The 17,391-nt window shown below is 45.9% G+C and overlaps 1 protein-coding gene across 1 annotated transcript in view; it reads right to left on the bottom strand.

Moving 5' to 3' along the window:
- Window positions 1-412: 412 nt before the first annotated feature.
- PID1 (phosphotyrosine interaction domain containing 1) overlaps window positions 413-17,391 on the bottom strand; it is a 263,492-nt gene continuing 246,513 nt past the window's right edge. Inside the window, exon 3 of the mRNA XM_075529478.1 lies at window positions 413-2,566. Within this exon, the coding sequence (XP_075385593.1) occupies window positions 2,090-2,566 (477 nt within the window). The 3' untranslated portion in view covers window positions 413-2,089. The remainder of the gene's footprint in view (window positions 2,567-17,391) is intronic.

The following is a 17,391-nucleotide window of genomic DNA, read 5'->3' as shown; positions in this document are numbered from 1 at the left end:
CTCCGTGTTTCCTTTCGAGGGTTTTCAGCGGGGGTTCTCCAGCAGCGCACGCACGCACGCACGCACGCACACACACACACACCCCTTTGTAAACAGTCATTCCTGGAATTGTGTTCAGGCAGACTCTCCTCTGTGATAAATTGAGCAGACAGAATAATGATTTCAACTGCTGATACACTACATCTTAATGAAGATGGCAATTAAAAATAAATTGAGCCTTAATAAACAGAAAGGAAGATTGAAAAAATTTAAAAACATGCACCCACATGCCAACCAGGGAAGGGGCTATTTGTAACCGAGCTTAAAAATCTTTTGAGACAGAATTATCCTATTTATTTAATGTGATCTATTTGGTCCTTCAGGTTTCCGTGGCTTAAAATAAAAAGAAAGAAAGACATCGAAATGGTGAGAGTCTTCAGCATTATTAACTCAAACATCGTTTTTATTAAAGAGTGAATGCTTTTACGCTATAGAAGGGTTTACATATGTTGTAAAGCAACAAGCATATCTTCAACAGGTGAGTCCTCTCAGTACAACTCCATGCTTATTCTACATGCCTTAACATGGGACCCACATGTGGGGAGAGGGGAGGGACAGGTACACACACAGACACATACATGGACGCACAGAAACACAGACCAAACACGGACACCACATCTCTCGGGATTCCTTTCGCTCTCATTTAAGGCTTCTGTAAGGTGCTGCAGTGCCCCTATCATGACCAGGAGTCGAAACAGACTTAGACAAAGGAGCAGCATTCCCTGCAAAACCAGTCATCTGCTGTCAGCCTTAAATGTTGGCATTTTAACAAATACTTTCCGTTATTGTCCATGCTGACCCTCTGCACATAGGACATCTAACGAGCTATCAAAGTCAGAAATCTCGGGTGTATGTAAGGAGAAAGTCTCCTTAGATATCATGACCACACTGGCAACGATGACCTTGAAAATCTCTCCAATTTTAAGGTGAGCAGGTCAGATGTCCCTTTAAGATCTTCCTGGCTCCTTCAGACGAGCCAAGTGCAGGGAACTGATGGCCTCCGTTGAGTGCAATATGGAGGGATGGTGGCACGGCTCTCAGGGTCATTCCACGCCAGATGTGAAGCTGTCCTTGAAGGGTTCATCAGCCAAGACCATCAACTAGAGAGGTTTCCATACACCGGGGGGTGAGAAAAGGGCGGCTTGCATGGAATGTGCCCAATTATTTGAAAGCTCCTTTTCCATTTTCCAGAGTTCCTGTTGTCACGGCCAGTTGGTTGGACTGTTGATTTTATTTGCTTGGTTACTTTCTTTTCCCTTTGGGTGTCCTGTAGGGCAGGTGGAGAATCCATCTCTCAAGGGATATTGGCATGGGTTGGAATGGGAAGGAGGCTGGAGAGGGCAGGAGAAGGGAAGGGGTGGTTAGTAGGTGCAAGTCTCCTAAGAAAATAGATGATATGAATACAATAATAGGGCGCTACGTGAGAGTTATGCAGTAAACGCATTGTCTTCAACTGTGAATTAACTGCCAAGTGTTGGGCTGTCAGTTGTAAAGCTCAATAATGGCTGTGCTCGTTCCCATATTGAGGAGACATGCCAAGGGTATGGGCTGTGAAGAAGCATCCAGAGCATTCTCTCAGCCCTGAGGCCTCCACACCAGCATCAGCATCAGCATCTTCAACCTCCCATCAGGGATCCTAGAGGTGCATCTAACATTCGTGCTGGGTTTCGTAAGGCAAATTGGAACGATTCATCAAATGACAGCCGCAGAGTATTTGCCTGAGAGTGGTGAAAGTCAGCATGGAGGTCTCCCGCAGGGAGGCACTGGGAAATAAGGAAAACGAAGAAGAAGAAGAGGAAGGGAGTCTGGGACCTTTCTCCCCATCCACATGCCCACCCTCCTTCTAGTCACAGCAGCAGCAGATTTCAATGCAACGCAATCACTGTAATGATACATTTCTTTTGATTTAGAATTGCTCTTCTGAATTTAAAAAGCATAGCTGGCCAAGAGTTTGGCAGTCTTTTCATCCCAAATTAGAATCACTGATTTCTCATCGATCAACTTCCATTTCTTGACCATTGCTGCCTCAGCTAAAGCCCTCTAAGTTCATTCAGCCGTCATCGGATTCCAATTCCTGGGACACTTCTTCAGAGGAGCTATTCCTGTGGATTCGGCCGTCACTCTTCATACTATGGAAAGTCTTCCTGAAGGCCTCCATCATGGCGTGGGCCAGCTTCTTGGCCTCCAGCTTGCTCTCACACTCCACAGCGTGGCAGTCCATCTGGTACGACAGGTCATCGTTGATCTCCCTGTACACCCAGGCGAAGATGTTGGGACTCACGGCGTGGTCGGCCGTGCAGTAGGCAATACGGGCCACCTGAAAGGTATCCATGTGGACAGTGGCCTCACCTTTGTGGTCCAGGTGATGGAGCCACACTTGGAAGGGCCGAATTTCCAGGAGCGCATTGGCTGGGAAGACATCTTCTCGAGCTAGCGTGTGTTTCTTCCAGAGCTCAATGACTGGCTTTTCTGTGCAGCCGGATGAAAACTGCAAGCCTGTGGTGGGGACTTTACCCAGATAGGTGACCTGTAGAGGGGAGACAGGAAAAGGGGGGGAGAGGTTAATGGTAGGCTCTTCATTCTAGTTGATTAAGTGAAAAACTCAGTGTGGTTAGGTTGATTCTACTACATAGCAACGCTGTAGGATAGAGCAGAAATTTCTCATAGAGTATCTGAGGTTCCTGTGATATTTACAGGAACACACTGCCATATATTTTCCCCATAGAGTGGCTGGTTGGTGGGTTTCAACCACCAAAAGTTGGTTAGCAGACAAGGGCTTTAACCACTTCACCTCCAGGGCTCAGTTGAGTAGATACTTTCAAATGGTCACACTGGGAGGGAGGGGCAGCTTGTTTTTTGTTCTGAAATGAGTAACTATTTTCACAAATTCTACCTGCTTCCCCTGAGAAGGAGCCCTTCTCAGGCCAATGTATTTAAATTCTTCAAATAGAGTCTAATTTCAAAGAAAAAACTAATGTTTAGAAAATGATTCTCCCTCTGCCAGTTCCCTTTTTCAACTTCAAGTAAAATTACTTATCATGACCTCCTACATAAGTTGATGGCATTTCTTGAAAATCATAAAGTTATTTAAATTGTATTTCCAATAAATGTGCATAGAATTTAATGATAACTAGGAGTCAAAAGAATGGTATATAGGGAAAACAAACTTTTGATTAAACTTATCTCCTAGACAGATTCTCTTTCCAAATATCTTAATATTTGATTTCACACAGGCTGGTTCCTTTTAGCGAATACCGTGCCAAAGATGCAAAGATTGGATTATGTAAATTACAGATTAAACCATGGATGTTTCTCTTCCAAAGATAAAAATAAAAGAAAAGGGAAATAGGAAATGGTCCGTTGTTTTTTCAACGTCAACAATTTTGACCTGCTAAGCATCTGGTTATAATAATCATGAAGTAAAAGATCTCAAGATTACTAGAAAGCTGCCTTATCAAATGAAATCTACCCTTCTAAGATAAATAATTCCAGATGACTCGTTCAAATGAATGCTCTTTTAAGACATATTGATGATATATATCTATATATATATCAGGAAGGAGGTATTCATTCATTCATTTATCTTACCATTGGGACACTGCCATGAGTAGTTAATTCCATTATTAATGTATAAAGCCAAAGGGATAGTTCAAAAAAAAAAAAACACAAACTAGTATACAATTAGGTTAAAGATCATTGGCATGAATGTAGGTACTAAGAGTTTGCAGAGGGAAAGAACAGGAAAATATAAAGTTTTAAAGGTAATTGAATATGTACAAATATGCTTGACAAAATTGATGTATGAATTGTTATAAGATTTGCAGGAGCTCCCGATAAAATGATCCTTTAATAATGAAGAAAGAGAACTGAGAAAGGACCTTTGACTACAATGACTGCAAAAGAAAGACTATGCCTAGCAGAATCATCCCCCAACATTAACATGTAAAATAATTGATTCATGGGTCACAGACACAAAATTCAATACAGAGGTTACACACGATGGCATCTTTCTGAATCTCAGAGCTTAGATTATCACTTAACCAAAATGAATTGGAAAATCACTGTGAAAAGATAACCATCCACTGCTTTCACTGGGCTTGGTGACACCCAGTAGAATAAGTCATGATGTGCTCCCAATCCTTAGTGGAACTAGACAGCAAATCCCTTCCTCGTGGACACAGCTGGTCGACGAAACCCTCCCTCCCCAGAGCAGTGCGGTTTCCTGCAGGACACCCATTTCAGCCCCAACCCCTGTGGCTCCTCACAGTTTCTCTCTTCTCCCATAGGCCAAGATAGAGACCCTCTTTTCTCCAATTAGCCAAGTAAGAGACTCCTCTCTCCATCCCATGGATGGGACCCAGTATGCCCTCAGTGGTAGCTACATAATCTGTTGCCCATTTGAGGCATAAGAGTGAAGGGGTAGAGTTTAGTCTGTCAATCAGGCTGCAGCTTGATGGCATCGTTTGGAGGCACTAGGAGATATAAATAGCTCGCTGGCAGTGGGACACACACTTCCTGTGAGACATGCTTCCTGACAGGACACATGGAGCTACCTTAGAACCCTGGAGCTGAAGGAGCCACCTGGAGACACCTGCTGGCACTGAGATGCCTCTACTGCCAATGGATCCACAAAACTTTGTACCCACTGGCTTGTGATCTTCCTGCATTCTACGTCATTGCATGTTTCGTGAGCCCGAAGAGGGCTTTACAGATTGATATCAGACATATGGGCTAATATTGCACTTATGGACTTGACCTGGACTGGGATGGGATGTTTTCTCAATATTCAATTGCTTTTGTATATAAAGCTCTTTCTTATACACATATCAGGGTCTGTATGAATTTGTTTCTCTAGTCTACCCGGACTAACACACCATCTGATTGAGAGAGGCAGTGAAGAGTTATGACCCTGGGAGATGGGTGACATCATGGCCTCTTCCTTGGAAATACTAGTCCACTTTCAAGGACCCTGTGGTCATTTTGGTGTCAATTCCTCTGACTGTGCCATGGGGTGACTGTGACACTCCACTCCCATTCCATCAGCCATACCAGGGAACATTCCTAGTCATTATCATGGTCAGCACATTCAAGAAACATTTATTGATGACATACTACACAGAGTCAATGTGCCAGGACAGCATGGCAGAAGTGGAGATGGAATGAGCTAAGAACCTGTAGGAAGAAAGTCACTGGACAGTTGTCAAGGGCACGGGTTTTGAGGAAGGGAAGACTAAGTTTTAAGGCTCAGCTCCATGATTCATCGGATGGGTGGTTCTGGACAGACCTCTCATCTTCGTAAACGAACACACTTAACGATGGTACAGGGTAGCCTGTGCACAAGCAGGTTAGAAGTACAGCAGAAAAGCACGTGCTCACAGCTGAGGACGGATGCCACCATGCCAAGGGAAAGCCTTCAGAAAGGCACCATTGGGCAGCTAGGAGCTCAGTGGATCACAGTGGTGGAGAAGCAGAAGCATTAGACAAACAGTCCCTTTTGGCCTGAAACTCATAAGACCCAAGCCACGGCATTTTCAATCGCCTCATATGCCTGTGAAGCTGGGCATTAAATAAGAAGACTGACAAGGATCGGCGCATTTGCACTGTGGTGCTGGCGAACAATATTGAAGGTACCACGGACAGCCAAAAGACAAGCACATCGGTCTTAGAAGAAGTAAAGCCAGAGTGCTTCTGAAGAGGCAGTGATGGCGAGATTTCATCTTACATGCTTTGGACATGTGGTCAGGAGCGATCAGTCCCTAGAGAAGGACATCATGCTTGGTAAAGCAGAGGGGCACCGAAAAAAAAGGAAGGCCCTCCAGGAGATGGACTGACGCCATGTCTACAACAATGGGTCAGGGCGGAGTAACAATTGTGAGGATGGCGCAGGACTGGGCAGTGTTTTGTTCTGTGGTGCAGAGGGTCACTATGGGTTGGAGCCAACTCAAGGGCACCTCAAACACAATAATGGCTTAAAACCATCCTGGAGAAGAGGCATAAGGCCCATGACTGCTAGGTAAAAAAGGCTGAACTAATAGGAAACAAATTCCTGGTGATCTAACGGCTTGACTGCTAATGAACTGGTTAGTGGTTCAAACCCACCAGGAGCTCCTTGCCAGAAAGATCTTCTCCTATAAAGATTCTAAGTTTAAAAACTCTACGGTATAGTTCTACTCTGTCATATGATTTGGAACGGTCCCACAGTGGCAAACCACAGTTCATGGCAAGGATGTGGGGTGAATGGAATTGTAAAATGGTATGGCCACTGTGGAAAAGAATTTACCAGTTCTTCAAAAACCTCAAGATAGAATTAGCACCCTATCCCATGCACAGGTATATACTCCAACGAGCTGAAAGCAGGAACACAAAGAGACGTGGTACACTCACGGGCAATGCAGCACTGTTCACACAAGCCAAATGGTGAAGACAGCCTAACAGTCTAGGAATAGAAGTGTGGATAAACACAAGATGCCACAGACACACCATGGAATCCTACTCAGCCATAAAGAGAAATTAAGTTCTGATGCATTTTGTCTCGTGGATGAACATGGAAAACATGAAGTTGGGGGGAAAAGAGCCAGTCGCAAAAGGACAAATACTGGGTGAGGCCACTTGTCTGAATGATCTCCAACAGGCAAAGGCACAGAGACCCAAGGGTGTTAGTGGTTCACAGGAGCAGGTGGGAAGGAGGAGGATAACAGAACGCCATGCTTAGGTACACTGAGGATGACACATCCTGTGGGAGATGGATACGGTGATGGACTGACACAGTGGCTGCAATAACGGGCTCCGACACAACACAGGGGAGAATGGCGCAGGACTGGGACATGGGAGGATGGCGCAGGACTGGGTAGGGGTTGGTTCTCTTGCACGTAGGATCACTAGGAATTGGAATTAACTTGATGGCACCAAGAACAACGATTGGCAGAGAAGGTACTTCTTGTCGCCCCTTCATCGTGGGAGGCACTCTTTCTACCCCACTTGTGGGCACAGCCCCTCGATGAGTGAGAACACAGAACGCAATGTGCAAAACTGTCTTGGGAGTTGTCTCTAGCTGCATACCTCAACACTGATGTCAGGTCTGGTTACTGAGACTCCGTTACCGGTCTGTGTGTGAAAGAAGCGAATGTTTCTTAGATGAATAAGTCCCTTCTGAGCCCCATCCTGAAGAGCTCCAGTAATCCAGAGTCACAAATTGGACAGGAAAGACCAAGGCTGAGATTGATGAACCCATTTGTCCAACGTGATAGATTTTTTTAAAAAGAATTGTTACCACCCAAGTGTTGGAATGAAAGAACTTGGAAGGTGGCTCTAGAGTCTCCAGGGCATTAACAACTAGTTCAGTAAATTCCAGCATCATCTTTATGGCTGTGAACAAAGAGGCATTGGGCAAGAATTTTGTTGGGAATGAATCATTCAGAGAGAAATAAACAAATAGAGCCAAGCTGAGAAGTTTTCCCCGTGTGTCATTCACAGCATAAGCTGACGTCTCCAACACAGACTTTTGCAACATGTGGAAATGGGCTTTTCCCGATGTTCATGGAAGCATTTATTTGAGAAGAGTCACCATTTGTGGAAATGCATGGCGGTTGTGGAGTCAAGGGGCCCCCCTGCTGCCTGCAGTGCTAACAGCTTCCAACCATGAGAGATCAGGGTCTTTAGAATCTTGTATTCCATCCCAAGAATTTTCCAACAATGGTCAGTCCTTCATTCATGAATCACCTGGCCCTGGTGTCTGTCGCAAAACAAACTTGAGTTTGGTGATTTGTGATGTTTAGGTGCTGTGTTTGCTTGGCTCTTCCAGGGGCAGGCCTCTTAGGATCTATTCTAAGATGGGCTTTTCTATGAGGGGCAAAAGACTTGTGGGAAGATTTGGGAAAGAGGGTCCCACCCCTTAATCACAAAACAGTCATGATACCATTAAAGGGAAGCATTGTTAGGGATGTGATCTATTCTACTTTAAGGAGACTCCGTGGAAAGGTGTATCTCTCTTCCTGCTGGTCTGGATTCTGTATGAGGCTCATAGATCAACCAAAACGCCTTCTGACCTTGGGAGCTATCAGAGGCCTGTCTTACTGCTTACCAACCTTGGATTCATCCAACCCCACAGCCATGAACCTGACTTCCTGCCTGGATCAGCCTCCTACTTTCTGCTTCATCAACACCAATAGGTACCCAAGTTAGGGAAAGCCATGAGCCTGACTTGCTGAGCTTGGATTTATCTGCTCTGCCTTGGCCTCCACCAACCTGTGGTCTTCTTGCTTCCTAAATCATTAGCCCTGGCAGATGCTTAAGTGAGGAACAGCCTCCACCTTAACCCCTGATCCACAGTCTTGAGCCAGACTGAGTTTACTTGATTTTACAACCATGCAAGCCACTTCCTTGATATCAATTTCTTTCTTTATAGAAAAACGTGTCACTGGGTTCTCCTGAGAACTCAGCCTGACACAGTGCCTCGCTTTTCTCTTCTCTTCATATTTTGTAATGGCCAGAAAACCTCTGTGTTGAGTTTGGATTTGCTAATTCTGGATTGAACAGAAAGAGTAACAATCAAACCAAAGACACTGTTATTGTAGCAATTCTGATTCATGAAGAACTCGTGTGCTGTGGGAGAGAACTTTCCCATATGGTTTTCTTGGTTCTCATCTTAATGGAAACAGTTCACTGGGCATTTCTTCTGAAGTACCGCTCACCCACCCTCACGGCCATCGAGGCAATTTTGACTCATTACAAGCTGATAGGACAGAGTAGACGCTAACACTTCATGGGTGTAGAACGCCTCATCCTTCTCCCGTGCAGTGGGCTTGGAACTGCTGACTTTATGGTTAGCAACCCCACACATGACCATGAATTACATCACCAAGGCTGGGTGGGTTCAAGCTACCAACCTTCACGCAGGTCCACAAACAGGAATGTGAGATGGGATGGGGTACCACTAACGTCTCAAGCACTTGGTTTCTTGGATAAACCAGATGCCCAGGCCCAGCTGTGGTCTAGCTTCCTGCAGTGTGATGTTGAAGATGGCGCCTCAAGAAGGAAACCCTCGCTGGGGACCTTCCTGAGGAAATGAAAGAACGTGTTCCCCTTTCACAACCTGTAGGAGGCTTCTTTTCCTCAGCCAATATAGCATAGTAAGACATGGCCACCGGATGGAAGAAAACTTAACTGAAATCCTAGTAGCCTTTGGTTTACAAGCAGATGACGAGACAAAGAACTGATTTTCACCCTGGGCCAAATACCACAGCCTGGCTCTTCTGCTTTCACATTTATTTCAGAAAAGGGTGAAATAGGGGGAGTTCTGGCCCCTGCCTAACCCCCCACTCCCTGTCAGCCAGAGGAGCGAGTATCCAGTAGACTCCTTAAGGAGTCGAGATGGACCTATACTGCAGAAACCATTTTGCTGGTTCTGATGATAAACCTGTATTGCCTGCTTTAGGCCATGGGGAAAGTATCTGAGGATAAGCACTGTCCACAATGGGGTCTATGATGTAACCATCAGTAAACTCAGAAGCTCTAGCAGAGTGGGGAGGGGACACAGAAAATAGCGACAAGAACCCTGTCCAGCTCCCTAGAAATCAATAGCAGCAGCAGCAGCAGCAGCCATGCTAGTTGCTAACATTTACTGAGTGCTCGCTGAATGCCAAGTTCACTGCTCTCTGTGGACCATAAAACCTCATGACCAATCCTACAAGGCAGGGCCTATGGTTATCCCAGTTGTCTAGACGGCATTAGTGTGTCAGGTTGTGGTGGGCCCATGTGTTGTTGGCATGTTGTCATTGGAAGCTATGGTGCCAGTATTTCAAAGACTACCAGGGTTGCCCAGGGTGGACAGGCCAGAAAGACAGGCCTAACAATGTACTTCCAAATAAACAGCCAGTGAAAACGCTGCGGCTCTCAGTGATGTGATCCCTTGGGACACAGGGTCCCTAGGAGTGATGGCTGACTCCCGTGGCAGCTCACCCCTCAGAAGCGGGCACTGTACTCGTCACTGGGATGCAGCAGCAAACAAACCAGACAAAACGCCGGCTTCCTGGCACTTACGTTGCAACTGCAACGGCAAGATTCGCCGGGAAGAGCGTTAGCCAAAGACAGGGAAGGTTGGCCTTGTAGATGAGTGAGTGCAATGAACCAGGAAAGCTTCCCTTTGGTCCAAAGAGGTCTTTCCCCCCACAAAGCACAATGGGGGTGAGCTGGCTTCTTCAGAGTGCTTCCTGGGTCATTACTTAGTCTTGATGGCCAACTTCCTGTGCCCTGACTTCCTGAGAAGAGGCTGTGCTGGGAGACTAGGTAGTCCCGGGGCTATTAAAGGAGTTCTGTGGGAGAGGGCAGGGAAGAGGCGGGCTTTGCCCCTCGACCTGATGAAATGGCAGCTAGGAGGCCATCTGTGCCCTAACACGTGCCGTGGGAGCTGGGCGGGCGGGTTACCTGGCCTCACCTGACACCTGTGTTTCAACTCTCAGGATGCTCTGCACGCATCCCCATGCCGACCTCTTGTGGTAAAATCATGAATGGTTTGCAACTGCTCGGCGTCTCTTCTTCTTCTCTTGGGTCTCAAACTTTCCGGTGGTTAAACCCAAAGGACTGAAAGTCATGTTGCAATAAATTCCTGGTGATTCAAAGGCAAATCATAAGACTTCTGGACTCATGAGAACAAAAGGGGAGCGTCCGGGCCAACCTAAGTGAACCTCACTCCACGGTTGAGATGATCTCCTGATAGATGAGGACTTTTGCTTCCAGTATCCAGTGGGTCCCTGAAAGAGCCAGGTGTCCAGCACAAAACCAAGCATCCCAACACCAGCAATCTTCATCTCAGGAGGCTCCACACCCCTATTATTTTGTTCTTATGCCATCTTCCTTCCCTCGAGCCGCCTCTTCACGGTTTCACCCTGTGAGCCAGACCTGACTGAGGACATGACAAAGCAACAAGCTCCCCAGCCCCCCACCCCACTAGGGTTTGTTAAACATTCAGAAATGGTTGGAGTCAGAAGCACTTAGACCACCCTTCACCTTGAAATGATGTCTGCATCCTCCTGGGTGTTTTAATTGCGTGGCCAACTAGCATCAATAATTGAAAGAGGTAAGCATTTTGCATAGTTAAAATTCAGATCGGATACTCCTAAAGAGTAAGAAATGGTGTTCAAACAATCTCTACTTTAAATATTAATTCCAAAGAGCTAATATTAAACATGTCCTATATTGGCTCCTACCTGGCCTTTTGCATTCAGGTACAAATATACCAGACGTGCGATGTGGAATTGCCCTCAGAGGCCAAAGCCATGGAGGGTAGGGTTTGAACATCTTTCAGTGAGATGGCCCGAGCTTAGCTCAGAAAGGACCTGGAGATTTCAAGATGAAACAGCTCTTAGGGCCCAATTCTCAAGGGGTTCAGGCTTCCAACAATTATCCCCCCAAAGCCCAGAAGATTCTAAGTCAAAACTGGGCTTCCCTTCAACATGATTCTTGGCTCTACAATACATGCTCATGTTAGGTAGCAAGATAGGGGGCTGTTCCTTTCCATGCCTAGGGGCTCCCTACAGGAGGTTGGAAGCTGGGGAAGGTGAAAGGGCACGCACCAATTCAGACCCTTGACCCAAGTGTGCTGAATCCAGCCAGTGGGGTGAACCAGTACTGCCCGTTGACAACGCCTCCCAGTGGAAAGCCCTAAAAGCCAGAACCTGGAGACCACTCCCCTCTTTTCCAGCTGCTCCTCCGCCTTCCACTGGGCAGGGCCATGGTCTCTCAGTCTCTCTCTCTGCCCTCAGGCTGCTATGTGTGGGTGTGCAGTTCCCTGCGGGTGTCTGTGTCCCGTCACCGTGAAACCTGAAACTTCTTCTGTCCTTTAGAAAACTCCACTTGGATCACAAACTAGGCTTCGGTGTGAATTCTTTCTCTGAGAAGCCAAGAACTGAGGTATTTCTACCCGAGGAATCTAACATCCGTGGAAGCATCCGTCAAGAAGTAAAACACTACATTGCATTGAGGAATTCTGTGGCGTAAGACCGCTTTAAAGGGTTGAAGAACAAGGCTGTCATTTTGAGGACCAAGACGTGGACTTTCAACCAACACATTTGCATTGAAAGTTGGATAAGAAGCAAGACCGAAGTTGGATCGATACATTTGAATGGTGATGTTGGCAGCGAATATAGAAACTACCATGAACTACCAGAAGTTTAGACAAATCAGCTTTGGGAGAAGGACAAACAGCATGCTCCTTAGAAGTGAGGACGGGGAGATGTTGTGTCAGATACTCGGGACATGTTATCAGGAGGGACGAGTCTCTGGAGAAGGACAGCATGTTTGGTAAAATAGGGGGGTCCATGAAAGAAGGGACGACCTAGGAGGAGACAGATCGGCACACTGGCTGCATCAATGGGCGCACACTTAACAAGGAGTGTGTGCCTTTCCGTTGTGCATAGGTTCGCTATGAGTCAGAACCATGCCAATGAACTGACAACAGCATCATAAGCAGAGTTTAAGAGGGGATCCAAGCGTCCAACGGCTGCCCTGGGGTGGGTTGCTAGTGTGTCCTGCACTGAAGCTGTTTATGGCTCCTGCTTCATGTCTGCTTGCTTGGGGCTGGTCTGCCAACCCAGACAGAGCCAGTGAGGCAGGCTGCTGGGGTTGAGCCTGCCTCTCACTTTATAGCATGTGCCTTTTATTCCCCAAAGGGAAGATTATGACCAAGTAAGACATATAGCCTTGTTCTTAGTATGTTTATAACACATAGATGTGTTTGTTTGCTGCTATTGATTTCAGCCACTTTTCTGGAAGGTCACCCACCTTGAAAACACTCTGTATTGCTTAGTACTTCTCTCCAAGGATGGTGCCTATAAAAACGTAATATAGATTTTACTAGGAGGCATGTTTGCTTTTCAGTGATACAAATGCAGATTGCAGGGGATCGAAAGTGAATTTACCGAGTCCCCGGAAGAGTGGGTGCTATTTTTAAAATGCTAACACAGGGATGAGCATTGCGTCAGCTCTTAAATGCCACACCTGTCTCCCAGCCAGGTATCTGGATGACGGATCTGTGTCTGTTATTCGTTTCGTAACTTAGTTTCAATTGATGCAGCATGATGTGCGATGCTGCTTCCCATCTTGTGTGTATCCAGCAGCCCCAGTGTGCAATTTGTCCTGTCAATTGGCTCCTGGATGTGTGAAGTTTGGAAATATTGTCATTGTCACTGACAGAGACAGAAGCGATTTATCTGGAAAGCGCTAGAGTGTGCCCCTGAAGACAGTCACTTAACGAAAACGACACACATGGAAACCTACATTCTCTCATTGGACCCCGTCTGGTGAGCTGGCCAAAGCTGGCATCCCACCCATTGTTTCACCCAATGGCCCAAGAACAATTTATTTCCTGACAAGTCTGGTATACCTCCTTCTGCTTTCTAATCAGTAGAGGATACTGGGACGAGGCAAGAATTCAGCAGAGTTCTCCAGTCCCCGGAATATGCGATGAGAAAGTTATCTAAATGACAAATCAATATGGAGCACATTGCTTGAGAGCTATCCTGACAAATGGAAGCAAGGAACACAGAGGCAGGTTGAAAAAAAAAAAAAAGATGCCGTCAATGCCTGGTAGCACTTTATCAATTCATTCCCCTTGGCACACGACTCATTAGGAATGGGCTAGAGAACACACTAAGCACTTGGGACGAATCTTGGTGAGACAACATTGTGTTGCAGCTAATGAAGGGAAACACCACTGTATTAACCAGCAGACCCAAGCTCTTCTGGGACAGGGAAGGAGGGCGATGTGCTGAAGTTAACCCCAGGTTACTCAGCCACGACACAAAGATGTGGGGCTTGGCCCCTAGGAACCATCTGGGGAAAAAAAGGAAGCAATAAGTAACCCAATAAATAAGAGGGGTGCCAAACTATAAAATGCCCCCAAATTAATGAAAGGTTTCATACAACATGAAACGCTATTGGTGGGTCTGTAGGCATCGAAAAGGTAGCTCAGCGGCTGCAGATATTTACAGATGTGAAGCAGCACAGGATCGACATTAAAGAAAGGTGGTAACTAAGCAAGCTATGTAGGGAAGGAAGAGGGAACAGGCAAATGGCTGAGGTAGGGCATGGCAGAGACTCTGAAGGCAGCTGGTTGGAACTGGCATTACAACTCTGGACAGAAAGCCCCACGGCCACCAAGATCCCCCTCTCTCTCCAGCCAGACTGAGTTCTTAAGTTTAGACATTGTCTTATTCACTATGAGTTCTTGGAGTGCCTGGCCTGATGTTTGACGAGGAGTTGGGATCCAACAGACCGACATGTTCTGAAAGGACCTAGAAGACTCAGGAGACGCAGGTCTGAGAGAAGAGCTTAGTAGAGCTCAGTGCAGTCCCACCTCCCCTAATGTACACCAACTAGAACGCTGCTGGGAGCGGAGACTGACGTTGGGATACACTTAGCATGGCTCCTCTCAATATACTGAGATGGTGCCTAACCTAAGAGGTACTAACCACGGAGCCCTCAAAATAAAACAAGCCAGCAAAGGACACACAAATAAAATCCCATTGCCCTCGAGTTGATTTTGACCCATAGTGAGCCTCTAGAAGGGAGCAGAATGGCTTCCAAGACAAAAATGTTTGTGGATGCAGCCTGCCTCGTCTTCTCTCACAGAGTGGCTGGTGGAGTCAGCTAGTCAATAGTTCCGCTCGTACCTAAATGCTTTAACCACTTTGCCACCAGGACTCCATCCAGGGCCCAGAAGGAGTATAATTTCTATGACTGTTAAGGAAGAAATGGAACAGCATGCTCATAGAAACCCCTAAGAAATCTGGGCAATGCCGGCTCATCTATGTAAGAGTTCTTCACAATGGCATACACACACCCCTGGGGGGTGTGGAAAGACTTTCCTGGGGAAAAGCAACCTGCAACAAAAGCCACGTGAGGGCTTTGTGCTTACTTATCATTCTTCACATTAGAATATGAAAGGACTTATTCAAAGCACGCTGGGGAACATCACCGCAACCGAATCACTGTTGCAGGAGCAGCAGAGAGCCTGGTGAGCTGCTCCACTCTGAGTCCCAGCACATTGTGCTGAGTTAGTTCACAAAGAAGCTGCTTCCTAATGCTTACTGTGCTACTTTTCAATAACATCCACGTGCATTTGAGGAAGATGAGGTGCTTTATCCAGTCAGCCCTCCTTTCATTTAGCTTCCCTTCAGGGGGCTTTGCAGTTAGATCCAGTTACCAAGTGAAAGTGGGTGGCCATCCTGCACTGAGGAGGTTTCGCAATGCTGTTTTTGCCAGCAGTGTGTGTTCCCTTCGTGTCTCCGCATCCAACTTTGGTCATTCTCACAATATTTCAAACTTTTCACAGTGCGATTGCGTCCTGAGTAGACGGCAGTACAGTACAACCACAGCTTGGATTTTATGTCTGTTGTTGTTGTTGTTAGGTGCCATCAGGTCAGTTCTGACTCAGGGTGAATCGGACACTGTCTGGTGCTGGCCCACCTCATAATTATCGTCAGTCAGCGCACTGTGGCAGCTGGTGGGCCGCTGGGACGCAGGAAGCTAGGTCACTGGAATTTCAAATACCAGTAGAGCCACCTACGGTGACCAGGTTTCAGCCGAGCACCCAGGAGAGTGGCAGACTACAAAGAAGGGGACGCTGTCCACTCTGAGGAGTCAGCCACTCAGAACCCTGTGGATGATTTTCATGTACACCGGGAAGCCGAAGGATGTGTTATGTGTGTGCTTCATTTTATTGCAACATTTGCTTTGCTGTGGTGATGGGTGGCTGATACCATACTATCTCTGAGGTCATGTTCATTTGGTTAAACTTTTTACCAGACTCATCAAACTCTAAGTCCTTGACTTTGAGTTCATCTGACTCAGAGGAGCTAGTGGGACTGCCCCTGTGGGTTTCTGCTCTCAGAACGGCTGACATTAGAACAACCAGTGGCAACACCTGGGCCATGCAGGTTATCCATTTGCTATAATATAGCAATGGCCCAGGTGGATAAGGACTGTAGATTAGATAATAGGATTCCATCAAGATTGGTTTCCCGGTCTTGATCTCTGCATTGGGTTATGTAATAGAACCTCTTTCCTTCTAGAAAAAAAAATCCCAAAGCATAGGGGTACCAACTCAATCACTTACTCTCAAATAGTTTTTTTTTTTTTAAAGAATAGCTTGTGGCAGGGAGGGGAGAGAGAATGAATGAATGTACTGCTGTGTAAAGGTGGTCAGTGTTAACATTTGAGAAATATGGGTGGAACATATCTATAGGAAATACTTTACAATAGCACTTTTGTGTCTGAAATTATTTCACACTAAGAAGTTAAAAATATCATTGAAGACTTTTGCCCCTGACGCAATGCTAATTTAAATGGAAAATAAAATTTTCATCAGATTATGGCGTTAATTAACCAATGTCATAGCCTACAATAAAACTTGAGATACATCCAGCCAAGGACCTTGACCAGTGGCACTGTGCATGAAGCACTGAGCTGCTAACTTCAAGGCTAGCAGATGCCACCCCGCAGCTGCTCAGTGGGAGAAAAGATGAGGCTGTCTGCTCCTATAAATTTATAACCTCAAAAACCCTATGGAACAGTTCGGTCCTTACCTAGAGGGTCCCTTTCAGTTGAAAAACAACTTGATGACAGTGGGTTTATTATATGCTGTTTGTTTGTGTTGTTGAATCAAGAAGCCTTGAATGCACTGCGGGTTTGGTGTTAGGCTGCTAACCACAACATTGATGGTTCAAGGCCCCCAGTCACTCCCAGAGAAAAAGATGAGGTCGTCTGCTCCTGTAAAGACTTACAGTCTTGGAAACCATCAGGAACAGATCTGTCCTTTCTTAGAAGGTACTCTGTGTCGGGTTGGCAGTAGTTTTTGTTTGTTTTTCAAAGATGCTTCCCTCCACAGTCCTTCTACTCTGATTGTACTGATATCCCTACAAATAGGTATCCTGAGATTTAAGTGGAAATATGACAGGTTAAATTATCTTCCATATGCCAAAATGCCAGCACTTATGAAATAACACCTTGGGCAATTAACTCTGTAATCACCCAAGAAATTTCAATGTCATATTTACCGTCTGTTTACACAGGCAAATCCACTGTGTGGTATGAAAGTAATTTTTAATGACTAGGCCTCTCATGGTTGGATAGTCTTAGAAAAAAGTCATCTTTGTATCACCATTCCCTGCTGTTTGACCCAAGGACTCTCTGATAATATGCTTACCATTCATTTCCTTTTTGGAATGATCACATTGAGATGGGGAAAAAATCCTATCAGATTTTCCTACTAGATTTCTTTTTAAGAAAAGAGAGTTATATCAATTATGTTAAAAATACAGAAAACTATCCAAACTCATGCCACTGAGTTGATTATGA

The sequence above is a fragment of the Tenrec ecaudatus genome, chromosome 13, assembly GCF_050624435.1.
Source record: "Tenrec ecaudatus isolate mTenEca1 chromosome 13, mTenEca1.hap1, whole genome shotgun sequence".
NCBI classification, from domain to species: Eukaryota; Metazoa; Chordata; class Mammalia; order Afrosoricida; family Tenrecidae; genus Tenrec; species Tenrec ecaudatus.
Note: the sequence above shows the minus strand (reverse complement) of the source record. Positions and strands in the feature narration are given on the sequence as shown.